Source organism: Schistocerca americana, chromosome 2, assembly GCF_021461395.2.
Source record: "Schistocerca americana isolate TAMUIC-IGC-003095 chromosome 2, iqSchAmer2.1, whole genome shotgun sequence".
Lineage (NCBI taxonomy): Eukaryota > Metazoa > Arthropoda > Insecta > Orthoptera > Acrididae > Schistocerca > Schistocerca americana.
This window is the reverse complement of record NC_060120.1, coordinates 933126770-933154482: the sequence shown is the minus strand read 5'-3', so window position 1 is coordinate 933154482 and position 27713 is coordinate 933126770. Positions and strand designations below refer to the sequence as shown.

Below are 27713 nucleotides of genomic sequence, written 5' to 3'. Positions count from 1 at the left end.
GCCGTAAAAAAATTTATCGAGGCAATTGAGATACGGCAGCCGCCGTTGAACACTCGCGACACGACTCCTGAAGGAGTGGCAAGTCGTTACGCGCTGTTCGTTATCTCCAAAGCCCTGTTAAGAAAAGGTCAAAGTTGTTTACACGAATATACAGGGACAAACCTTCCAGTAGCCAGGTCTGTTGCATCAGCAATCGAATATATTGATTTGGTTGACGTCACAGACCAAAATCCTTTACACGTGCTCTGTTGAAACAATTTGTCCTCTCCTGTGTACTGCGTAAATGAGACAGAAGCGAAAATTTAAAGTAATATCTTCCTTTGCATTAATCAGTCTTTTTCATTCTATTGATTTATCTTTAGTTTAGGTAACAATGGAGTGATGTAGTCCCACAGCTATACAAAACGTAGCTTTGTGCTAAACACTATTTTCTACTCGAGCTACAGTTATAGTCTCGTCTGCTAGAACACTACTGGTTTCAGAAAGTGTACTCCCATCTGGAAATGCCTACCATCCGATCTAACGTAGACAAAGGAAACTAGTAAGACATTTGTCATAGGTGAACGTCAGATAATGTCATATTTGATGTAAAGTTAAAAATAATTAAACAAATAATAATTGAACTCAGTTTCTTATTTGTAAGGACACTATTTTTCAATTAATGTTACAGAACGCCACCATTACTGATTTGTTACTCTGGCAGTCAGTTCAAAAATGGCTCTGAGCACTATGGGACTAAACATCTGTGGTCATCAGTCCCCTAGAACTTAGAACTACTTAAACCTAACTAACCCAAGGACATCACACACATCCATGCCCGAGGCAGGATTCGAACCTGCGACCGTAGCAGTCGCGCGGTTTCGGACTGAGCGCCTAGAACCGCTAGACCACCGCGGCCGGCATCTGGCGGTCAGTCTTCAGATGTCTTCCAGTGCATATTTAAAAATAAACATTTGCCTACTGCCTACACTTGATTGACGATGTCAAACGGTTTCACTTCTAGTAACTCATATAACTCGTTTAACGCAACACACTAACCAAAATTACCGCGGTATCAGCAGTTATCTGACTTGAAAAATGTATGGATTACAAACATTCTCGAAATAAAACGTGAAGATGCGAAACAAGTGACGCAATTACCAAAACAAATAGAAAAGAATGAGTTAGATTTGTTGCTTCGACTTTTAGAAACGAACGATACCTGTATTTGCGATACAACCACATTCTCACGGCGTCAGTTTTTGGTGAGTGAATGGGAAAACAGTATGTAAGAGTTCTTTCCTTTTTTTTTGCTTAGTATAGTGTGCGACACTGAAGCAGCATATAAGCTTATTCTGCCTTCTTTCCTGAATCACGTGAGGCGGTGACGACAGTTGCAGAAATTTCCAGGTGTCACGTAATTTAGCCTACTACAGAACATACACAAAACTGCCAACTCTGAACGCATATCGAAATTTTTTGCCACTTCGTTTAAAAGGATGTGCTGCTGGATGTGTCTGTCCCATTGGGAACTATAACTTTTTAATCTCAAAGCAACGTACTTACCTTTTAAATTACAAATACTATATTTTTATATCCTTATATCCTCCCACGTTCGTCTCGTGAAATGATCGTGGGGGAAGATTAGATGCTGCATGGAGATTTACTAACAAACGTTCTTCCCACGGAACAGAAAGTCGTGGGAGGGGGGGGGGGCAGAGGGAAAGATAGTGATACGACGAATATCCACAGTCACACACCATAATGTGATTCGCGGTGTTTAGAAGTGAGTTTAGACATAGATTTTTATCTCGTTGCTTAATACATGTTTGTAACTGCTAAGCAACAGCATGTGACCATTCGTCTGGGTGAAAATCTACAACCAACGTCTTTTAATGGCAGGAGGGTTAAGTAAGACGTATCTTAATTCGTTCTGGCCTTGTTCACACATAACAAACAAGTGTAAAAAATAAGCTGCAGCTCCTGCGAGAGGCTTCACGGGTTTAGTTATGTAACAGTTATTTCTTCGTAAGCCCAGTAAGATTATCTCTCTTTTGTATTCTTGCTAGTAAGCAGTTTTCAAGCATCGGTAAGATACTTTTTTTTTTTTTTTTTTGGTTAAGTGTTCCCTGCTTGTTCAATTGAAGTGTATGCCGCAATGGCGTTGTTACTCTCGCCCCCTGAAACTTTTCAGAAGAGCGGAAAAAATTCGATAACTGTTCTTCAGAGCAAAGAGAAGGGCTTTTAACGAAGTAATGGCTACAGAAGCCGATTGACTGAAAGCAGGATGGGCTAGGAATGTTACCTTTTGAAGAAACGGTAATTGGGTCATTAAGGTTTAGCAAGACCTATTTACATGGCGAGTTGGAGTAATCGCTGTCAGCAAGATTTCTCTGCAGATGGACGATGACTCAGTTACTCCGTCAGCGCCGACGCCTTCGTTGCGTGTAGGTCTGGCCTTCACGCCGCTTCATTCTGCTTCCTGCCGCGGTAAAGAGATCAGCTCTTCTCTGTTGCAAACAGGCCTTCACCTGTTCGTTGCCCGAGACGTATCTTGTTTACAACTCAACCACATTCCCGCTGGTAATGAGTTCACTGCTACTTTACGTGGAGCCTAACGAGCGGCTAGATGCTTACGTAGATCACGTACTGTGCTGCTGTACACACCGAACTCCTTTTGTCTCACAAGTGTTGTACTGCCTCGGGCGTCAGTTGTACAAAGGTATAGCTCTTCTCATACTTCTAAATGAGTAATGAAATGTGATCGCTGACGTAAAGTTGGTAAAGCTGTGGCAGACTGTACGAGTGTGTGCCAAAAATTTGATCGCCTTTAGGTGTTCTAAAGACTGCAAAATTTCACCAAGGAAACTCGCTTTAGGTATTGACCAGTGCACACCCTGAGGTCTTGTAGAATGTCATAAGCTCTACGTCTGTCCACAGCATTATAACCCTTCTCAAGATCTGCGAAGATGACAGTACGTCGACAGATCCTCAACAACTTCATCACGTACCGTAACTGTCATACACAAATTCTATATTTCACACTTGGAATCCAACTTTTTTTGCCGTCTCTTCGATTATAGTCCAACTGAGAACCACGATTAAAGAACTTAACTGCACAGTCCTCGAAATACGCCTTTATCTATTCATTTTTTTCTTTCCTCTTTTCTTCTGACTGTTTCCTTCTTTGTGTTCTCGTATTTGATATAGGTTGGCAACACATTTTTTTATTATTTTAGCTTGTGCCTTGTTCTGTTTGTAAATCAACACTTGCTTGCACCAAATTACTCCAAGACCAGTTACATTTTCTACTCCAATTTGTGAGGACGTAATCTATGAAATACAACTCTTTAGTGTGACGCTGTTACACTTATTTTTCTAATGTATTACCCCTAATTTAAACATTGTGCCTATCAACTGAAATAGTTTCACTGACAATCAATGAGTAGATTGTCAGGGTTAATTAAAAAAAATGGTTCAAATGGCTCTGAGCACTATGGGACTTATCTTCTGAGGTCATCAGTCCCCTACAACTTAGAACTACTTAAACCTAACTAACCTAAGGACATCACACACACCCATGCCCGAGGCAGGATTTGAATCTGTGACCGTAGCGGTCGCGCAGTTACAGACTCTAGCGCTTAGAACCGCTCGGCCACTCCGAGGGTGAATTCAATGAAGATGCGATGACATCAGAGAAAACTAATCACAAATGGTGAATCTACAAGGTACCACAAAATTCATTCCATTTCAGCGAATCTAATTCAGATCACATACAACAACAACAACTACGTACACAACATTTCAGTATGTTTAAAAGTGGTAAAAATAAACACCGTTTTAAGTGATAAAAACGTCACAGGTGCATCGTTTTTCCACTATGTGTCCTTGAACTGTTAGCGCTAGCGATGTTCAAGGACGTTGTTCAAACTACTGTATGATGACTGTTGTCTTAGGGATACTAAATGCCATTTAGCATTCCGCAACTACGACATCGGATCAGATAGGTCAGTCATCAGGGCTGTATCTTTGCATAGCACTAAATCTTTCTTCATTTACTTTCCCAATTCAGCCATGCGACAGCCATACCCTGTAACCTGCGTTTTATTCAGAACGACTCTGCATTCAATAGGAGGATAATGCATTATCTTTTGTCATCGGTGTAGCTCAGCTGTCGGCATACTGCAGCTGTTTGCTTTCCATCCAACAGGGAACCAGTATGTAGCGTTACAAACAATCTATAGTTTTCTCCTGACTCTCTAATTCTTTCTTCTTTCCGTCCCATTTGCTAATCTTACTCAATTACATCTCGCACATCCTCTGACCAATTAACTTATTCTTCACATTGATTCCTTCTGTTATGTTTCTGCACAGGTCACTTCTCACATTCGACAAGAACGTAATGAGGAAATTGCTTCACATTCAGAAACCTGAAAATGGTGTATAACTTTTTTTATCTTCTTATTGACCAACAGGGATCAAGTAATATCTTCAGTTCAATTCCTTTCTTTGTTGTTTCGTATTTCTCCAGCGCTCTTCGATCTCCTCCCTGTATCCTCTTTTCGTTTGTTCTGCTCATGCTAGCCCCGATGCTGTTCCGATTTCTTTCTTCTTTTGTCTTGAAAGCCTACCAAACATCGTGTTTTATTATTAAAAAGTTTTTGATGACATTTTCGTTTCTATGTTACTGTTTCTTGTAGATGTTTTCCTATTTCTGATTTCCACGGATCAGTTAATTTATTTTTGCAGAAATACAGGAACGCTTGCTTCTTTACCCTGCTCTCTCTCAGTTGGTAGAAATGTTCAAAGAAAATTATCTTTCGCTTTACCATTATTTCTGATATTTTCTGCATATTTTGGGAGATCTGCTCATTACTTGCCATTTTCAAACTCTGTTTACTTTGTACTGCAGCCAGCATTTTTCTAACTATCCGTCTTTCCAGATGTTCCTATTCTGCTTGCTTTAGCTCATATTTAAGCTGTTACAGGCATGTAAATATTCTGGTCTTGGCACAGAATTTTCGTTATATATTTCTAGATATACATTACTTATTGATATGTTCTTGTCAAAAAATCCTCTTTTCCTTTTATTAATCTTAAAATCTACCGCAAATTTTTCTGTTCTATTCTACTGTATAGTTTCTTCAAGATATATGAATATACTAATGCTCTTTACTTAACTTTTTTCGTATTTGTCATAAATTTTGTTTTTTGAACTGGAATTCTGAGATCCGCTCTATTCGCTATACTTTCCGGAAGATATATCTGAGCAACTGTTCTGTCAGATTTTCTGAATGCATTGTCAAATCATGTGTAAAAGCAATACAGTCTTTCTTATTCAATTTGATTTCCTTCCCGAAATTATTGCTTCAGTTTTGTGACTTCTTAGCTGCAGTACCAGATCGTTACAATTTGTTCTAAAACCCAGTTAAGCAGTAAAAGTGGTAAGTCGTCGGCTTGTCTTAAGGCAGTTTGTATTTTAAATGGTTGAGATGTTTCTACGATGCAATTCACTTTAGCTATTCTATTTATTAAAGTTCACGAATATAACACTAAATTCTCTAATGATGTTTATCTATTGTCTCTCTGTCTAGAAAATCAAATGCTTTCTTGAAATCAATAAACGATGCTTTTATCAGTTTTCTGGTTAACATTCTGTGGCTAATTATTGGTAGTAAGTTAAAAATCTGTTCTGGGTAGGGTCTTCTCTTTCGGAAAGCACCCTGGTATTCTCTACTACGATTTGAAGTTCGAATTGTAGAGAATAAGAAATCCTGGGTCATCCCTGAAATCCAAAAACAAAATTAGGCTGTCAGCCTGTAATTTTGCTCACCTAACGTTATCGTTATTATTATTATTATTATTATTATCATTACTCAAACTAGGGCCTCACCGGACCAAATATTATACAACAAGGCGCATATTCAGCATTATGTTTTAGCTGTCATTTGGGTACACATTACTTTCATTCTCACAGATTTGGCTCTTTGCCGCTCTTCAGACCAAGCTGTTCCGGCTGTGTGTTTGTCCAGCAAGCTAATTATGCATTCGTGAATTTTCTGCCTAAATATTTTCCTTTTCACGTTGTGTAATTCCTGTGTCTTTCAGGTGTTCTGTTAGTGCACTGATAAATTTTTTTCTTTGAGTTTTCGCTTTATTGCGCGTTTCGTGAAATTCCTATGTCATCGGTTCCGGTCTTTTAAAACACTCACAGAATTTTAGCCTTAGTTTTTCGATATCCGAGTACATGTTGATGTACTTTTCAGTTTCTGTATTTGAACTTAGTCTTTACGTTGCTCGTTCAGTATAATTTAATCTTAAAATATTCTTGATTTGTTTTCTTTTTTTATATTATTTGGATGTCTCTTTTTCTGTTTATAGTGAGAGTCTCATCCCCAAAAGGGCACTCTGGCTTGATGACTGTGTTGCATTGTCTTTTTTGTATTTTGAGATACACAATCTATTATATGAAGCTATCTCTTGTAAACATGAAAGCTGTTCCGATTTTGGGACAACAAGTGTCGCAACCAGTCTTGTCTAGGCCAGTTTGCTGAATGATTTTATTAACATAATTACTATTATTGTACACTATGTAGGTAATTGGTTACAACCTATCACGGTGCTGTAGAGAAAGTCGTGATGAACAATTTGATCTGGGACAGATGATTGTGGCTCATCAGTTCAGGGAACTATCACTAATTGACCTACAAAAGTCACTTAAGCTTAAGCGCATATGCAGGGTGTGATATTTTCAGTACTCTCACGCTCTCTGCGCGAAAATTATTGGTCCTAGAGAAAAACTGAATAGGATCTTTTTCGTAGGACATTTGTAGAAGTTTAATTTTGTACTGGGATACGTTTTCCCTAGGGGCTGTAGTGTCCGAACTATGCAAGAGAGATTTGCAAAAGTGGCCTGCAAACGAGCGCGCATCCTCTCAGTCACGGTCCCGGCTGTCATGACCTTTAGTATCTTGCTAATGGCTGTTCCTCCAACCTCACTGCAATAACATGCGACTGCACAAATTATTTTCAAAATCTGACTTTTTTGTGTTAACTTCCATTGGCTTTGTCGGCTATTTCGTGCCGCGCGGGATTAGCCGAGCGGTCTGAAGCGCTGCAGTCATGGACTGTGCGGCTGATACCGGCGGAGATTCGAGTCCTCCCTCGGGCATGAGTGTGTGTTTGTCTTTAGAATAATTTAGGTTAAGTAGTGTGTAAGCTTAGGAACTGATGGCCTTCGCAGTTAAGTCCCATAAGATTTCACACACATTTTAACATTTTTTTGGCTATTTCGTAAACATTTTTACGTACGCTTTACTATGACTGTATTCAAAGAAGAAAGACTTTTTCAAATGTTATGCATAAACTAATTACCCTTAAAAATCAATCTCAACTTAATCCCAACAAGTACAATAGTTTCGCAGTAAAAAGGGCACACGTACAAAACTATTTTACTGTTTATTTTCTTCTGTTCGAATTCACAAAATTTGAGGTGAAACTTGCACAAACATCAGGTTTACGATTTGTAAGTGGGCGATCAAGCAGATGGTGTAATAACAGCCCAGAAAATGGAGAGATAAAAAGGTCACGGATTGGAAACGATTCGTGTAGTGGGAAATTTATGTACAGTGATGAACATACTAAAAATCATGAGTAGAGCGATGTAAGTGTGTGTGTACGGGTGCGGGGAGGGGGAATGGGTTTGAATGACATTTTTATACTTCTTGAATCAATCGAGAACCTCGGTCCCTTGTGCAAACCAATCCCTGTACAAAATTAAACTACGTTAAATTTCCTACAAAATGTATTCCTTTTTTCTCGAGAACCAATAATTTGCGCGCAGAGAATGAGAGAATACCGAAAGTCTCGGACATACGTTGTAGCTTTGATGGTTTTTATATGCAAATTTTAGGTAGTTTTCCGATTTGATGGACCATAAATATTTTATATCAATTTGGTTGACGTCCTCTACACCAGTGTGGTATGCGGTAAACAATTATTGTTTGCTTTGCACTATACAAACTATAATGTTTGCTCGATGAAGAGCTGGCCGTGGTGGCCGATCGGTTCTAGGCACTTCAGTCCGGAGCCGCGCGACTGCTGCGGTCGCAGGGTCGAATCCTGCCTCGGGCATGGATGTGTGTGATGTCCTTAGGTTAGTTAGGTTTAAGTAGTTCTAAGTTCTAGGGGACTGATGACCTTAGAAGTTAAGTCGCAGCCCCTTCTATTTTTTTCTCAGAGCCATTTGAACTCGTTGAGGAAGCCTGTGGTATTGGTTCAAATGGCTCAGAGCACTATGGGACTTAACATCTGAGGTCATCATTCCCCTAGAACTTAGAACTACTTAAACCTACCTAACCTAAGGACGGCACACACATCCATGGCCGAGGCAGGTTTCGAACCTGCTACCGTAGCGGTCGCGCGGTTCCAGACTGAAGTGCCTAGAACCGCTCGGCCACTCCGGCCAGCGAAGTCTAGTAAGAAAGGTGAAATACTCTGATAAGTAAATAAACAAAAAGGATAGCTGAGTAAGGTACAGTGTTTGAGTCCACGGCAATGACCGCCCGCGGCGCTCTGTTGCAGATCACGTGCGTGGCACTAGTGGGGCCGAGCGCGGGCCTACCCGCCCGCGCTTCCTCGGGGCGGCCCCGCCCGCGAGCAGACGACCTGATCGCGGGAACCGATTTCCTGTCGGTGTTCATCGGGTCGTCACTGCCGCGGACTCCCCAGCAGGTGGTCAAACCTAGGTTGCGGGACTCCACCACGGCGCCAGAGGACATCGGCTTCGGTGCCCGCCTGGCGCCCAAGAGCTCCAGCACCACTCTGACCACTTCCCGTGCCACCCCGACGCCCTTTAGCGCTACCACCGAGACCCCACTCTCTGGGCCGTCCACCCGCCAGCAGGATTACAGCAGCACTTACGGAAAATCACCAGCAGAAAGCGACAGCGAGACATTCCAGTCCTCTACAGAACCCACCCAGCGGATCGAGGATTCCGCTTCCGAACTCCACTACAGGACTTACCCGCCACAGAACTCTCCCACGACATCCGATGTCACCCTTCCTCCCGACAGTAGTATATCGGTAGTCACAGATATCGTCACATCGAAACAGGAACTGATATCACTTACCGCCGGAGACCCTACTGATGGTGACCAACACGCCAGTGACGGCGTACTGTCTGCGTCGAGGATCACCAGCTTCTATGTGCAGCATCAGGATGAAAACACACGTGGCACTCAGCATCGTAGCCCTCAACAAATCTCAACGAATGGTGCATACCACAGCAGTAGTCCGCACAACTCTGTGCCAGACCCTAATGTTCACTATCAATCGTCAACAGGCCAAGGTGCCGAGACAGGAAGCTTGTTTCACAGCAGTGTTGGTCCCAGCCCCAGCTATCACACTGTAACGCTCCACGAGCAGCGTCAAGACCACAGTTACCAGGGACACAGTACTGCCTTTCCCCAGTCCACCTCCAATTCGTGGTTCTCCTCCCATCCCACTCAAGCTACTCAAATAGTTGTTAACCACCCTGGACAGCCGACTTCTCGGCCCGAAAGTTCGACAGTACAACAAGTAATCTCCGTCCGGGTCTCTTCGTCGGTAGTGCAGGGTCCCTCATCACCGCCCAACACTGCACGAAGTAAACCGTTCGGTACATCTCAACCGAGTGATTCTCCATTTCACCACAGCAGTGAATCTTCCAGTCACGACAATTTTCTTTCTAGTCGGACGGAAGGTGATGGAGCGAGACATTACTCGCAGACGTCGTTGCCCGATTCTGCGCAGGCGTCTCAAGAACGAGCCGTGGAGGACCAGCAGCAGGTGGTCCCCACGTCACTCGTGACCGAGGACCAGCCGGCGGCGACGGCTGTGCAGCGCAGCCAGTTCAGCGTCGAGGAGTCTTCCCCATCGGACATCTCGGCGCTGCACGCGCAGCGAGACCACCACAACAGGCAGCACAACTACCACGACGATGGCAGCGACCAGACGATCGCCACAGTGGTCGAGGTGCCAGCGCCCGCCGTGGTCAACTACGAGTCACGCGTGTCGTCGCCCACATCCAACAGCCGCGTCCAGTTCTACAGTGGGCCACCGCCGAGCCAACCTGAGCCCGTGAGGCGCCACGGCTGGACTCCTCAGCGCGGTCGCAAGAGCTTCGGTCACCAAGGCCAGCAGCAGCAGCAGCAGCACCATCAACAACAGCAGTCGCAGCAGCAGCAGGACCAGCAGTCGCAAGCTCACCAACACCAGAGCCACTCTGAACCCTCAGAGCACAACTACGAGCAACCGGAGCAGAACTATGAAGTGGACGAGCAGCTGAGTGTGGTCACCAATGGCCGTGCACACGGCATTCAGCCCCAAGACGCGTCACAAACCACTCAGCCCTCGACGGCCCCTGTGTCTGCGCCAGAAAATCCGCAGGTATGATTATCGCTTATTTTTTAACTAAATTATTTATTCGGTCTTCACAATTACAGCCCATTATCTAGATAAATAACATAGGCTCACAACAAACATTTTTGTGTGCAATCTAATGTGTACAGTATATAATAGTACTGTCATTAAACCAGAATGCCGTTATGCATCAGAAAGCCTTTCGTTAAATCTAGCCAAACAATCAGGTGAAGTAGTAAAGAACGGCCGGCCGGAGTGGCCGTGCGGTTCTAGGCGCTACAGTCTGGAACCGCGAGACCGCCTACGGTCGCAGGTTCGAATTCTGCCTCGGGCATGGATGTGTATGATGTCCTTAGGTTAGTTAGGTTTAAGTTGTTCTAAGTTCTAGGGGACTGATGTCCTCAGAAGTTGAGTCCCATAGTGCTCAGAGCCATTTTTTTTAGAAAAGGACGACAGGAAAGTACTGTAATCAGGGAAATCTTGGGACCAAAATATGAGAATGGGAAATGGAAATTAAGAAATAATCAAGAAATTTATGAAAAAACAGAGCAATAGAGGAAACATTAGACACGATGATTATGAGAAGAGTTGCGTTGTATGGACACATATAAACGCTCGATGAAAGCAGGATAACAGAAAGAACTTTTAAGTTCTTTAACATAAACCAAAAACATCAATGGCGTGGATAAAAGAAGTTAAAGCAGACTTGAGGGAAAAGGAAACAATGGATGCAGAAACTGGAGAAAGATAAAGGTTCAGAGTAAAAGTAAAAGATTTCAAGGGCCTCCAGGAGAAAACAAAGAAAAAACAGATGCAATATGACAGAAGAAAGATGAGAAAAGTGTAGGGAAAGGATGAAAATTACTGGAAAGAAAGGAAGGAGGAAAGAAAGAATGCGTAAGTTATTTCATGTGGTCCTTAGTAGGCCAAATCAATAAAAAAAAGTTTATTCCTGCTACAAACATTACGAAAAAATTCTGATTTCAACAAGAAACGAACGCTTCGACAAAAGCAAAAAAGAAAGAAAAGAAAATACTTTTTACGATTCAAAACCATTGCAAACATATTAGCAGGCTGCAAATACTATGGCGTTTCGTATTACAGTCCTGTTTCATATTACCACGATCTCCCCTACTATTTTAGTATCTAACATGGTCTTAACCATATATTAGTGCTTTATCAATACCATTCTCTGATATTTGTGTTCTTGGTATAACTTTTTTTTATTAATAATTTTTTCTCCTATTTAAATAACCAGTGACGTCTAACTCCAAAGTCTCTGACAATCAACTCGGTGCCGGGCAGGTTGTCACAAAATTTTCTCGGACAGAACTTTTTCTCTGAAAAGTTGATGCCATGGTTAAAATTCGTGCAGAAGTATAGTCAAGCATACATATTACGAGATATACTAATGATTGGAACGGAAACTGTGAACAACGCCTCTTCAGAATTTAATAATCATTCATTGTGACAGCTTATAACAATGTGCACTAGGGTACGATTGTCATTTCATGAATAACGCACTTAAATTTTTATTTATTTCCATCTTCATTTTCCGATGTCATCTCATTCCATGCCTTCAATATAGTCTCCCTGCGCTTTCAATGACCGCTTTTTATAACACTTTGTACACATGTAAGGATTAGATGCCTTTACGTTAAGAAGGTAAACATGTATGAGTAAAATCACAGTTTAATCTTAGTTTAATTAAACATCGATTATATGAGATGACCAATGTTTAATTAAACAATAACAAAATAACATTAATTATATCACTCTGATGACGCGTACAAATATTACCCAACAGTAATGACACTCTCTAAGCATGTGATCACAGCCAACCACTTATTCGATTGCTAATTACGTCGTAGACAACTGTCTCATTGTGGAACTGTGCCACTAGCTCGGAATTTTCTTGCACGCATCGTACATTGTTTTTCGCCTAGCTTGCTTTTTATTCTGTACTACTGCTGCTCAATTGCCAGTGTGTTAGCTGAAGCAGTAAAGAAGGAATAGGTACGGGCTCGCAATTTTTGAGCAAAATTGTAACGATACAAGACAAAGTTATTTGTGGTTGGCGCACTTTATACATAGGCGTGCACGCTCGTGAGTTAACCACTTACTTGGCTGCTAATACTACTGTTAACTGTTCCGGCTGGAATCTGTATGTGTCCAAACACTCGCGTCATATCGTACAACTGATTTTAAGGTATCTAAATTGCTAGTAACTCTGTTTTCAAGAGAAGTTGAAATTTTCTGTGGCTATAATTCGGTGCATCACATTCATACCATTCTGCATGCGTGATCTCTATCATGTATGAATTATGTTCATCCAGAAGTGTCTGTAGATATCTCTTTAGCAGGATTCTTCTAATCGTTGCACCATATAATTTTAGTGCTAAGGGCTCCGAACCGGTAGACGGGTACGGTGTTCTAATAACAATGCAATTTTCTTTCACGACGATAATGTGAGCAACTGTGATCACCAAATAGATTTCAAGCTTCCTCACAGACGAATATATATTCCTGATGGAAAGTCAATCTTAGCCCCTTAGATTCATCTAGTATCCCTGTTACCAAACATTTATGCATGCTTGGCGACCCCATTCGTATCGAATTTCTCAGTAGATCTCTGCTATTATACTGTATGCTTGGGGGACTCTTGCCTTGTCTGTTGGATTACTAACCCAGCAAGGAAGCTTATGGTGAAGAATGACCTAGCTACAACCTTTAACTTGTTCATCAAATGACATACTCTTTCTGTATTGCTGACTAATGAAATATACGAGAAATACTAAGATGGTTTGTCAGACCTAGACGTGCATCCGTCCCCTTGTTTGTCGCTAGCAGTGATCTAATCAGGGTTCTAGTTAGTCTCACGATCCGAGTTAACGTCCCAACATGTGTCAGTACTCTTGTCTTAGCTGGCGCTACAACGTAGAATATTGTAAACAGTTCTTTGGATGTAGGAAAGCCAATCTTGTCATCCTCAGATGTAGTGGTCCATCAATATAGGTAAGAAACGTTTCGGAACTATTTCAAAGACCAGATAGTCTAACCTTCTTGATGGAAAATAATTAGATTTGTTTGGAAAACAAGAATACATGTAAGAACCCCGAAAGGTAAAGCTCGTTTAGGGTGAGCTAAAGCCAGGAAATGCGCTGTCTTCAGTTTTGCTCCATACTGAATATTTGTCTTGTGATATAGAAATATTTCACGACAAAAGAATCCTATTTTTAAATCATATTTCAAATCACAACTTTCTTCCTCTTAAACCACTCTATGTTGCATCTAGAAACTGTCACCTTTCGCCCGAAACAGGTAATTAAGTGTTTGTGCCGAACAATAAACCATCTTGATAAGATATTTCGTAAATGTACATTGCATCACTATTCAATCTCTTCTCGTAGCGCGATGTGATCTCTTGATATTCTACATTTACATCTTTGCTCTGGAAACGACTGTCAAGTGCATGGCGAAAGGTACTTGCATTGTACCACTTAAAGAACCTTAAGGTTCTCTTGTATTCAGGAGAATCATGCTGTGATAGTATACTGTTCGAGAAATTCAAGATACCACGTCATAATTTATTTAACTACATTCTAGAATGCCAGTGTATTCCTCTTCGCATCGGTAAGGATGCGAGTCGAAGAAGTGAGTGACGTCGAAATAGAGAGGGAAAACTACCCTCATTTCAGAAGTTATAGTGGTTTTCACGGTAAAGTTTGCAGCTGTAAAAATGCGTCAACAGCAATTTATACATTCATAAACCAGGTTAAAAAAAGATTTTCTTTGTTACACGTAGAGGAAAGAAGTTTTATTTAGGTTCTAGAAGTTCCACTACAATATACTCGAAATCCTAAACATTGTAGAATATCGCGCGTAAAAGCATGAAAACAGAAGAATTTCGATCCTTTAGTTTCACTTCTAACTACCAGACAAAACCGGCATTGCCGGGTGTTCATTTTGCCAATTTTCTATTAGAAACGAAAACAAAAAGTGACCTGTGTTTTTGCAGTGAACTATAGAAAAAAATTTCATTTCCATGGATTCATGAAAACACCTTTGATGTTATGAGACAGTTGTTGAAAGAAATATGCACAACATACAAATATATAAGTACAGTATTGCCTTAGCATCACATTTCAAAAGCTTCTATTCTCTTGTTGGCTGAACAACAAATCGGCCACGTTTCACTTCCGTGCAAGGCTACATTCCACACAAACAACTTCAGAAAAGGCTTTCTAATATTTAAATTCAAATTCCATGTTAAGAAATTCCTCTTTTTCAGAGAATCTTTTCTTGCTGCTGCCACCGTGATTTTGATATTCTCTCTAAATCGGCCACGGTCGGTTATTTTGCTGCCCACACAGCAAAACTATTCAACCACTTTTCGTGTTCACTTTTCCTGACCTAATTTTCTTAGTATCATCTGATTTCATTCGACTAGATTCCGTCGCCTTTGTTTTACTTTTGTTGATAATCACCTTATAACCTCGTTTCGAGACGAGCTGCTATAGACAAACCAGAGCTAAAGTATATACTGCGATGAATTATGCAATGAAAGAATCGTAACAGTAGAAACATTTTCTTACGGATACCGTAATTTAAAATTTACTTCAGATTATTACGAAATTGCCCAAAAAGGTGGTTTAATAAGTGGAAACTATTATCATCATCTTCTTCTTCTTCCTCTCAAGGATAAGGCTGTTGCCTGTTCTGAAATAAAAAACAAAGTCATTTCCATTTTGTTCAGGGTATTATAATGCCTGTTTAGCCATTCGGCTTGTTGTTCAGGATCTTCTCAGTAGTTCTGTGACCTGACATTCTCATGAGGCATTGTGTCTAATCTTCACGATATTTTTGAATTTTTTCATTCATGTTGAAAATATTTAATTCTGTTCTAGTATCTTCACTTCTAATCATGTTTCTTCTTATGAAGCCCTTCGTCTTCTCTGCGAAGTAGAGTCCCTGTACTGATATTTTGTATTAAACGACTGGTCTCCCTGTTTCTTGAGTCGTATTTATAATAATTTCCTAAAATTAATTCAGTAACTCAATCTATAAATGTTCTCTCGGTGAAATATATCCGTGTTTTTATAACATGGGTCTTCGTTTAGCTACAAATTTACGGACAGGTATTTCAGCGCCTGTCCATAACGACCTCCGCATTGACAGAACGTTAAAATCTCGACAGAGAGAGACCTCGACATCAATTGGATATTAAATTCACCCACCGCAGACCAACCTTCGCTGACGAAAAGATAAACGACTGAAGGGAACCCATTCCCGTTAACAAGTGTTCTAAATTGTGAAGCTTAAGGTGCAGTCTTCCGAATCTTATTTGCGCCCGCTCGTGGCAGTAATGATCTCTAGAGGGCTAATCTGCCACTTTGCATGCACGATACCTCTTTTTACGGGCGCTGCGTTGTCCTCTAAATCAACACAGCCGAACAGCGCGCCGGTGGCTAATGCGAGACTAACTCTGCAGGAAACTAATTATCCGAAGGCACTCCATCCCGTGGAAGGTCGGCCGCACAGTAACAAGCGTGACGAGGTGGATTCACGGCTCCGTCTGTGAAGCTGCTATCGACACCCTAAGGACAGAGACGACTCGCTAATGGAATACGCTCCTGCTCTGGTGCTTCCGTAAGCGGGACGGCGGCAATGGAATGTCGATCTTACACAATACTCTTGATACTTCACTTCTGGGTATTTCCTGCGGAGTGATGTTTAACTGCACACCGCATAAATCTTCCTTAAGATTCCGTATGTCAAGAGGCTAGGGAGGTACAAGGTCTCCTTGTCACGACGTAGCGATATCTAGCGTCATCACACATACAATTCCTTACCCAGCCGTTCTCGTATTGACGAAAACTTGAATGTGAGGCCCAAAGCATCGGTTGGAGATCCTCTAATGATTCCGCTAATATTTTGCATACCACCAACGGTGTGTAAAGGTTGAAACAAAAAGGTCAGAATGCAAAGATGTAATATCACATGTGGCACAAGGATCATTGTTGGGTCCATTGCTTTTCTCATTATCCGCTGATGTGCCGATTTTTATCTCCAAACGAAAATATCAGTTCTACGCTCACGATCTTTAGCTTCTCCCATCTGGAAGTCCAACAAAACTGTGCATAGCCATCCAGGATGTGAGTGCTGACTTATTTGCCTTATTAGAGTACACGCAGAACACGGGTTTGAAATTGAACCCACCTAAAAAGAAAGCTATCTTATTCACTCATAAAAGACTTACTTTCCCTCAGTCCAGAGAAACTCTTCCACCATTAATCCGAGACGGCACAGAAATAACCTTTCCATCTTCTGCAAACGACTTGGGGCTAATTGTGGACCATTACTTACACTGGACTGAACACACAACTGTGGTCAGTAAGAAAGTGCCTGCGTCACTTAATTCACTATCCAAATATAAGAAAATAGTTTCTTTCGAGCTTGAAAAGAAACGCGTGGAATCACTAACAGTCCTCTTACCTGATTATGGCAATCTTATTCTGCAAGGACTTTCGAGAGAGAGCTCACACATGAGACCATATCACTCATGCCATATCGATTATCATACCTCCAGAATGAGATTTTCACTCTGCAGCGGAGTGTGCGCTGATATGAAACTTCCTGGCAGATTTAAACTGTGTGCCCGACCGAGACTCGAACTCGGGACCTTTGCCTTTCGCGGGCAAGTGCTCTACCATCTGAGCTACCGAAGCACGACTCACGCCCGGTACTCACAGCTTTACTTCTGCCAGTATCCTGTCTCCTACCTTCCAAACTTTACAGAAGCTCTTGTGGAAACATCCCCCAGGCTGTGGCTAAACCATGTCTCCGCAATATCCTTTCTTTCAGGAGTGCTAGTTCTGCATGGTTCGCAAAAGAGCTTCTGTAAAGTTTGGAAGGTAGGAGACAGGATACTGGCAGAAGTAAAGCTGTGAGTACCGGGCGTGAGTCGTGGTTCGGTAGCTCAGATGGTAGAGCACTTGCCCGCGAAAGGCAAAGGTCCCGATTTCGAGTCTCGGTCGGGCACACAGTTTTAATCTGCCAGGAAGTTTCATATCAGCGCACACTCCGCTGCAGAGTGAAAATCTCATTCTGGAAACATCCCCCAGGCTGTGGCTAAGCCATGTCTCCGCAATATCCTTTCTTTCAGGAGTGCTAGTTCTGCATGGTCCGCAGAAGAGCTTCTGTAAAGTTTTTAAGGTAGGAGACAGGATACTGGCAGAAGTAAAGCTGTGAGTACCGAGCGTGAGTCGTGCTTCGGTAGCTCAGATGGTAGAGCACTTGCCCGCGAAAGGCAAAGGTCCCGAGTTCGAGTCTCGGTCGGGAACATAGTTTTAATCTGCCAGGAAGTTTCATTATCATACCTATGTGCTGATAAGCGTAGATGCTATCATAACCTGTATTTGGCCTATTGTCTTTTCAATCATTGCACTTTTCTTCAATCCTTACACACTACGAATACTGCTACTACTGTTACCTGAAGAGCAGAATAGATATGCTGGTTATCAACAAAGTAAAACCCTCTCTGTGGCACCAGGTAACATAGACATTTTCTAAGAATCATCGAAACCTGTCTTTGAAATGATAAGCCTCAAAATATGAGGGAAATTAAATTCATTTAAAAATTCAAGACTCAGTTACTGGTCCACCTTCTAAGTAGCTGTCTATTCCATATGCTTGTCTAAAACTCACTTTTATCAACACCGCCCCCTCAACACTTTTCTCTCGCCCTTGTCTGCAGAGTGGTCTATTGATGTTCTGTTTTTTCTCACAGCTAATATCACTGTCATTTCAGTCTCCTTCTATTTCACTATCATTTTTGTTTCTGATGATTCTAAACATAGCTTCAAATATGCTACTCAATATTTTTGCTATTTTTAACTCCCTTTATTATTATTATTATTTTTATTACACTGTTGTTATCTGTATTGGTAACTATAATAGTTCCCACATTAATTCCTGAGATGTACACAATTGAACCAGAGGTATGCATAGAAATTGAGAGTTAGCTATATTCAGTATTTACGGCAATGAGGCGAAAGTGTGCTGTACTGCCAGCTTTGCTCCCCACGTAAAGTACAACTTCATCGTCTGGCACACAGAGATTAGGCGCCTACTTGTTGAGTTTTCATTAAGTTTGCGCCCATCGTTTCCTTGGTTGACCTATGTCTATCCTTCAGATTGCAGTTCAGGGTTAGTTTTTCATCTCCCATTCAATCTCATGATGTTGCCACCTGCATCTGTATCAACTTCTTCTTTCTTAAAAACATGTACATTTTGGCCACTGCGGTTTTTCACCGTTGTGAAGATCTTTGGGACAAAACTGAATAAATCACAACTGTAATTTTACTCTGTAACGAGCCACCGGAGACTTAGAAAATATCCTCGAATAAACTCCCATTGTTTTCGGTTCTGTATCATCCTTTATATCATTATCACTCGTGTCGCAGCCCACACATTTAAAATATTACATCTATTCATTTATTTCTTTGTTAACTACCTAATCTTAACCTTATCGAGCATTTACCTTGAAGAGCCATAACATTCATCTTATATAATAAAGTTTTGAGATTGTATTCTGCACACATTTGAGTTAGCCTCTGTGCTGTTAGTTGCAGGACGATTTCACAAGAAGCATGTATCTAGGCTTGGGTGATATGTTTCATTCTAAAAAAATCGTCATCTTCTGCACTTCAGCAATTAAGTGCTTTCCATTTCAAATATTCACACTTCGATCCGTCTTCTATGTTATCTCCCTGACACTCCAGAACTATATTACATGTTATTTAATTAGTTTTATAGGTAATAAGTTGTCATCCACTCATACTAAATGCTACTCTTTTATTTCTTTCTGTATTGTTGCATTTTAGGATTTCTTGCGTATACACGCGGCTCTTACCATGTCTCTTCATTTCTCTGTTTGTCTAATCGAATACCACTTTACACAGGAACTTCGTTTTGTATTCCACTATATTTTATTTTCCATTTCGATAGCAAAAATACCTACGATACAGCAGGAACTGCTATATAATGCAACCTTAGTAATTGTTTCATTCTATATTATCTTTAAACATCCGGTATATTGTATACAGGGTGTCCCAAGAGGAATGGCCAGTATTCAGGGATACGAAAAGAAAGATCATTTGAAGCATGTTACCGATCATGCCACACAAAACATTGATCGCAAAACCTGTTTGGAAATCAGTTTCCACTGTAGCATGTGAATTTTCCTGAGACTATCGACGTTTATTATGCATATTGATCCTATGCCATACGTTCGTGGCTTCGTCTGTGAGTAGTAATAATGGGAAGAAAGGAGAATCGTCATTGTCATGACAAAATTCTTGTGGCATTGTCGTCAACGGGACACTGAAACACGCAGGAAGTCACCATGTGCTGGAAGTATGACATCACTTCACCCTTCAACAATGTATTGCTGTTCTTGCATAGGTTGCTGAACCACACGTTAAGAAGAAAAATGCGAACTTGGAAAAATGTCCCTTTCACGAAATGTACTCAAAACTCTGTTAAATACGAGGGGCGTTCAGAAAGTAAGCTCCGATCGGTCGCGAAATGGAAACGACTATGAAAATCCGATAAAGCTTTGCACAGATGTGTTGGGTAGTGTCTCTAGTATAACCCCAGTTAGCATCACGTCGCTCTTCTCATTTCTGAGCTCGCAGTGAGTGCGTAAAGATGTCTAGAAAATAGTGTCTGCTGCCAAGTACGAGGACCTGGTGAGAAATTTCGCCTGAAGCTATGCAGCTAACATTACATAACTGTCGTGCTGTTTCGTCTTCACGACAATTCTCAGCCGCATTCTGCAGGGGCAATGAAGATGCTCCTGCATCGTTTTCAAATGGAAATGTTAGATTACCCACAATACAGTCCGCAATTGTCTCCCCCTGAGTTTCATCTCTGGTCACATGAACCGCTGTCTTTGAAGACAACATTTTGACACAGACAACGAGGTGTAGGCCAGCGTGGAGAATTGGCGGAAAGCACTGGCGGCTGCCTTCTATGATGAGGCTATTGAAAAGTTGGTACAACGCTATGACAAAAGTCTAAGTCAGAACGGCGACTACGTAGAGAAGTAGCTGAAAGGTGTAGCTAATTGTTACAAGTAAAACATTTCTGATGTTCGCTGTGGTTTCAATTTGGCAATCAATCGGAGCTTACTTTCTGAACAGGCCTCGTATTTTACGATCAGGAATGCGATGTGTCGGAAAACGCCGACGGTATTTTTCGATAGCAGTAGGAGCACTAGCATCGCAGAAGCCGTGAGGATACACTATATCTGCACATTCCTCAGTACTGTAGATACATGGGATTTTAGCCAGCGTGGGGACAAACACAGTTAACTGATGCTTTTCTCTGATCCACATTCAATCCCTCGCACAACTTCACTCATAACACACAATGGACAAACGCGCATATATCATTCTACTGTAATCTCAGAATGACAGCCCGAACACAGAGATTGTAAGCAACGAGGTAGGTTGGGCCACAATAAAACATCAAAGGAATTGTGTGGGTAAGAAACATGCTTGCGAGCCACTAGCTTGGAAACTAATGCACATTAAACTATACCGACACCATTCAGAATGCAGCACACGTCTATATGAAGTTTTCTGTTCAAATATACGTTTCTGTCGTATCCCTGAGAATTGTCCTTTCCCCCAGGGGAACCCTGTATAAGCGCTGAAATCGGCGTATTTTGCTTTCTCTAGTTTAGATTTTGCTTCAGCATACGTCGTATTCTATGCATTTGATCTGACAAAAGTTGGATTATTCTCGATTGATGTTTCGTTTGATATTTTATTGTTGTATGTCTTATACTCTGTATTCAGTTGCTGTAATGCGCTATTGACCTTTATTTACACTCTGATTGTGTTTAGTGCCGTGCGTTGGGCGGAGAAATGAAAATAAGAGAGACGTCTATGCGACCCATGATCGTTGCCTGTCAAGGTAATAATTTCTTTGTGGTTAAGTGGCGAACTGTCAGAAAACAGTGGCGCATGCAATTATAAAAGGATCCTCACTCGGTGTTTTCTCAAAGACGTCCTCTAATTCTCGAAAGTGAAACCGGTTTTTCACAGTGTTCAGCTACCCTGAGATCCTGGAAGATTCATGAGAAAGATCGCAGGAAAGAGGCCCAAAATAACGAAGAAGTTATGAAAGGAATATGACGCAACGTAATCAGCCAAGACATGATACTTCCAATGACAATAATTTCAAGGCACCAAAGGCTACAACAAATTGTGAGATGGTTAAGTGGGTCTGAATATGGAATATTGATAAGTCTAAATGGCTTCAGGAGGCTTAGTGGCTAAATCAGCCTCGTCTTTGGGATGATTTTCGTCTTTAAAGCGGAGACTGTGCTGTATGGTGAGCTGTTGAGCGAATCTGGATGTGGAATGTTGGTAAGTCTGGATGGCTTGAAGACTTACTGATTCACACAGCCTCTTATTTGAAATTTTTGGCTTCCTTCAGGTAGTAAAGGCTACTCCAGATGGTTAAATTGTTGAAGTAGATCATAATGTGGAGTCTTATGAAGTTTGGATGGTTTGTTGGACTGATCCAGCCTTGTATTTGCGGTTCTAGGCGCTCAGTCCGGAACCGCGCGACTGCTACGGTCGCAGGTTCGAATCCTGCCAAGGGCATGGATGTGTGTGATGTCCTTAGGTTAGTTAGGTTTAAGTAGTTCTAAGTTCTAGGGGACTGATGACCTCAGTAGTTAAGTCCCATAGTGCTCAGAGCCATTTGAACCATTTGAACCTTGTATTTGGGTCGTTTAGGGTGATGTAATGTACCAAAGGCTATACTAGCGGCTGAAGATGAACAAGTGGATCTGAATGTGGAGTCTTTCGAGAACAAGTGGATCTGAATGTGGAGTCTTTCGAAGTCTGGATGGCTTTGGGAGGCTCGCTGATTGACTAGCCTCGTATTTGGGATTTTTGGATGGCCTTATGGTACCGAAGGTTACACCAGATGGTGAATTTGCAGAGACAGATCTTCATATGAGTATTGGGAAGTATAGACGGCTTGAGGAGGTTTAATGATTGATCCAGCCACTTAACTGGGACATTTAGGTGGTCTCAAGGTACCAAAGACTACACCAGATGCTGAAATTGTTGAAGTGGACCTGGATGTGCAATATCTGGTAGCCTTGATGGCTTTGGTGGGGGGCAGGGGGAGAGTTTAATGATTGATTCTGCCTATTATTTGGGATGGTTTTGCTTTTTTAAGGTACCTAAGGCTACACCATATTGTGAAATCGCTGAAGTGTGTCTGGGTCTAGAATTTTAGGCTGTCTGCATGGTTTCGGGGATTTACTCATTTACTCGGCTTCGTATTTGCGGACTTTACATAGAGGTGTTGGTGTTGCAGGTGGACAGCGCAGGCAACAAGGCCGGCTACGTGGTGGAGGGCCGCGGCTTCCGCAAGTACCGCGTCGAGGAACGAACCCCGGACGGCTTCATCGTCGGCGAGTACGGCGTCGTCAACAGCGAGGGCGACCCCCTGCGGGCGGTGCGCTACACGGCCGACGGCACCGCCCCCACCAAGCTCATCGACCAGGCGCTCAGCCACTTCCTCTCCCTCTGACGTCACTGCCCGCTGGACGCCACGCCCACCGCTACCTGCCGACTCTGCGACTGCTCCGCGATGCGCAGGTGCCACCAGTCAGTTTCCCGGACCTGCTGGCTGTGATCTGTGTTTTTAGGTTCGATAAGAAAGCCACTGTAAAATTGTTGTCAATACACGTTGCTATTCTCAAAAGGAGTTTCAATACAGAGATTAAAAGACCAGTAGTCCTATTTAAGACATATGCAAGCTAAAGCATAAAGGGGTGAAAATACATTCACAAGTGGGGAAAATGACATACACTAATACCTTTGTTACTACGCTTACGTCACAACAATATACTGTATGTAGCAGTCACAGTGTGCCACGCAACAGAAGCTCACCAATTCAGATCACGCCGCAAACAAGACGTCTCCTTTCCCCACTGCAGCTGATCTCTTCACAATAGATATAAAATCATCTTTAAGAAGCAACATAATTTAGCCTAAGAGGCTATGTCCTCACGTAACGAATTACCGTAACACAAGATTCCAAAATAATCATATATTCCTCCGTTTTGTATTCAAAACACGGACGCAGCAGTCGAAAGGAAAAGATAAGGCAATGTGTTGTGGGATGATCAGAATATGATATAACATCATGCATGTCGCTCAACGGTCAAGAAAAGCAAATGAAACAGCTGGGACGCTACGCTGCCGTTAACCTAGAAGGACTAACTGCCGGACTTGCAGAGATCACGCTGGATTTGCGTTTTGCATGTCGTATAGCCCTCGTGTCGTTTACGTACGAGACGAGATTCTAGTTCCCCCCCTCGGAGATGCCATGCCTCCTTTGCACCATCGCTGCGGTTTCGATGAAACGTGAACTACCCGGTTTAATGATTTGGTGCTTTCGTCACAAATCTGAAGAGCATATTTTATAAATATGCACTCAGTGTACTAAATAACGTTTCAGACATTTCCGATGTTGAATCTGTAGGTAGTGTCGCCTAAGATCTTAAGCGGCAACCGCTTGTATCCGCTGCTTGTATAAAATGCGCTTTGCATGTGCTACCTCTAGTAGAGTGACAGGAAACGCAGATCCAGTGGTCATCTCATTTACGAGTGAGGCTGACGCAGTTGGGTCTGGGTCTTCATAGAGCTTCCAGAGTTTGTCTAAGCTGGCTCTCTTTGTCCTAGTGGCTAAAGAGCGAGGTTTCAGCTGCAGTGCCGAGAATTTGTTCAAAGAGGTTACTTTTTACTAACGCAAGTATAAATTTAATTTATCTTTCTCCGCTTTGATACCGAAGATTCTTGCCACAGTTACGCTTCCTATTGCTTCCATGTTACAGGACGGGCACATAAAACTGCCCTCAAAATGTGTTTCATGTACCTTAAGACAGCCAACCCACCTTACAATATCCATAACTGGGGCGGATGATGTAAGGTTAGTTGCCTAGCTTAAGGTGCTTGAAATATTTTCCGGGTCACATTTATTTTGCCCACCTCTAGTCACATCTTAATGCAATATCTTTGCTGAGAATCGTCATTACAAGATTCCATGGTATATGTGTTTGTCTTGCTTGCTTTCTATGTTTTTTCTCTTGCAGTCTTGTGTCAATCTTTTCATCTCTCAGTGCTTCTTACCCAGCTCCCTCGAAAATATTCCCATTTCTACGATTTAGGTTCTAGTAGATAATGACAGATTGTGAGCCACTTCTTATTTCCGAGCCAAGAGAATGCTTGATGCAGTTCACACTCATTTATGACAAAAACTTCTTTGGTTTAAACAAACGCTCACAGTATTCTAGTCACAACTTCTGAACACAACTTTTGGCAGCCGCTCAACAATAAGTACGTTCTTTCAAGTATCAAACTCGCTTACTCTAAGTACACAAGGAAAAACCCTGAGAGGTTTCCCAAGTACAGTCAACCCTAACTGTTCCTCCGATTATTTCATTTCAACTAGGTTCCCTTTTTATAACGACGTCACTAAGTTAATATTAAAAATAGTCCACAATGTTTTTTAGTTCAGGGACAATTTTTTGCAAATAATTTCTAAAGAATATGCGCAGTGTACCACAGTCATTCCCAACGTCAGTTTTTCTTAACTCTGTATCACTTTATTCTGTCGCTATTGACCTCAATCTCGATTATCATTATTACTACAAATCAGTTACAAGCCGTATGTTTTCTTTGCTGCTGATTTAGCAACTTGTCTCCTTTTGCAATAGCCACTCCAACTAGTAATTTTCAAAAATTTCAGGTCTTTTCAACATTTTCTGAAATCTGATTCTCAACTATTCTGATAGTCTAATTCTTCTGCTACAATCTATGAATTTGTCTTCTTTCCAATCCAATTAACAATATTACCTTTTATCTTTGCTGCCATGGCAAGTCCTTCAAATAGCTAATACAACTGTAAGTTTTTCGAGATTCGCCCTCCTCTACGTTCACTGCTGCAAAACTATTGTAATTTCCTTTCAAGATCCCGAATATTTATTCGTTTTTTTTTTTTTTTTTTTTTTTTTGTTAGAGTCAAGGTTTCAATTGCATAATTTAATGTGATAATTAAAAAGTAGTTGCAGATCAATATTTCGATTATTTCTAGAGATTTTTCTACTCTTTAGGAAATTTGTCAGGCTACAATAAGCATTATGTGTGCTTAGCAATCCAATTTCAATTTCATCTTTGATGGTACTTGTTGTATTGAAGATGGCTTCTAGATATTTAAATTCGTTAACTTCATCAATTATTTCAATTTCGACTTTGAAATTACTGTTATCATTGGGAGTACTTGTGAGCACAATGCATTTTTGTGCTTAGTAATCCAATTTCAATTTCATCTTTGATGTTACTTGTTGTATTGAAGAAGGCTTCTAGATATTTAAATTCGTTAACTTTTTCAATAATTTCAATTTCGACTTTGAAATTACTGTTATCTTTGGGAGTACTTGTGAGCACATTTTTTTTCTGCTGACATATCATGATGTTAATGATACACTACAAAATCAAAGTTCCTGTTCTTCCTTCCAGTTTAGAATTATTTTCTCGGCATCTCGTCTTTAACCTTGTACTTACGCGACAGGTTATAAATAAATTCTACTCGAAACATACAACAGTCGATATCGCGGAATTCTATATACCATTTACTTGTTCTTCAAAATAATTTATTGTGCTGTATCTATACATTTTTGTACGCTTTTTCATCGTTATATGATCTTAGACGGTTATACGTGTGGCGAGTTGGAGAGTCTGGCCGCGGATTCGATCCTAAGCAGCGTGGCGTCCCAGGTAGGTTAGCACAGCCTGCGCGATGACTGCCCGTCCAGGATTTGGGCACATCTGGACGGCTGGGCCGTATTTGGGCCCTGGCAGCACTTGTCGCGTCGGCAAGGTGTGCATCGGTTTAGCTTTCCCCTCTAACTCTGACATGGCACTAATCTATGGAACATGAAATACCGCCGAACTCACCTCATAGGCAGATGTTATTCTTCCACCTAAGATACAGTTAACAGTTCTTGCATACCATTTGGCAGGTTGCACACATAAATAGTCAAACGCCTCAAGGTCGATCAATGTGTTTAGCCAATGTCGCTTTTCAATTCACAGTGATTCTATGGCTCTGTGGTGTAGATATCGTCAAATCTACATCAAAGGTGCTTGAAACAGCGAACTAACGGTCGTATACAATAAAACCACATTTCAACAATATCGCAACAATGTGCCTGTAATATTAATGACAATACAAAAGCAAGAATGCTAACAAACATTGATGTCTGTGATATATAAACTCTGTAATATGAAATGGACTTTGAACTATGCTCATAAGCTAGTCTGAGACCAGTGATAATACTTTTTCCTCTGTTTTTTGTTTCTTCAGTCTTTTTTTGTAATTTAGTTATGAAAGTATCGTTATCCTTTATTTCAGTTCCAATACTAGTGCTTACAGATCTTCTGGACAGTTATCTCCGCTTTTATTCCATGGAAACTTGTTCCAAGTGACCAAAAACTGGATCGGTGAGAAAGTGGAGGTCTTAACAAACGATTTTGTATCATTGTTCGTCGACTAATGCATTGTGATCGCCGATGTCAGTACACCGTTCATAGCTTCTTGCCAATGTAATTAAAAATGTACCATTAAAACTTATACTGCAAATAAACGTTTCGCTGTTTTTTATAATTATTCTCTGTGATTTCAGTTGTGTTCATTAATGCTCCTTTTAATCACCATGGAAATGTTACGATATATTTTCGAAACAAAAAAATTCACTCGATGTAAATTACTGATCGTACTTAAAACCAAAACATAAATACTTACATAGCTTTTTGTTCTGTAAAAAAGGAATATGGCTACAGAAAATTTGCTGTTCTCGACAGTGCAAGAAAAACTAACAAACTGTAGAGAGTAGGTGAACTAAGAAAGACTTCAGGATTTACCAAACGCCTATGCTAAAAGCGGCATTATTCGGAATGCTGTGTCAACCAGCAGTGTAAGGCTAAGTGGTGTAACGTCTTAAAATGAGCTAAGCCTACTTCTTGAAGTTTTGACTTTGCAATCGTTGAGACTGTCGGTGCAATACTCCCTATTTCATACACAGTTGTATAAAAAAGAGTAGAATTGTAAGCGAATTTAATTAACACTGGACAAAGAACGTTGGAATTGAAAAACACAGAAGTCAAAGTAAATGTAGACATACTTTAAGGTAGCCATTACACACTTTTCAAAGTTGGGTGAAATTGTTGGTATAATAT

General features: G+C 41.2%; 1 protein-coding gene across 1 annotated transcript in view; it reads left to right on the top strand.

The window, feature by feature from the left end:
- The window catches only part of LOC124596009 (flocculation protein FLO11-like), a 487257-nt gene extending 464082 nt beyond the window's left edge, over positions 1-23175 (top strand). Inside the window, exons 2-3 of the mRNA XM_047134962.1 lie at positions 8563-10407; positions 22786-23175. Of these exons, the coding sequence (XP_046990918.1) occupies positions 8563-10407; positions 22786-23001 (2061 nt within the window). The 3' untranslated portion in view covers positions 23002-23175. The remainder of the gene's footprint in view (positions 1-8562; positions 10408-22785) is intronic.
- The last annotated feature ends 4538 nt before the right edge of the window (positions 23176-27713 follow it).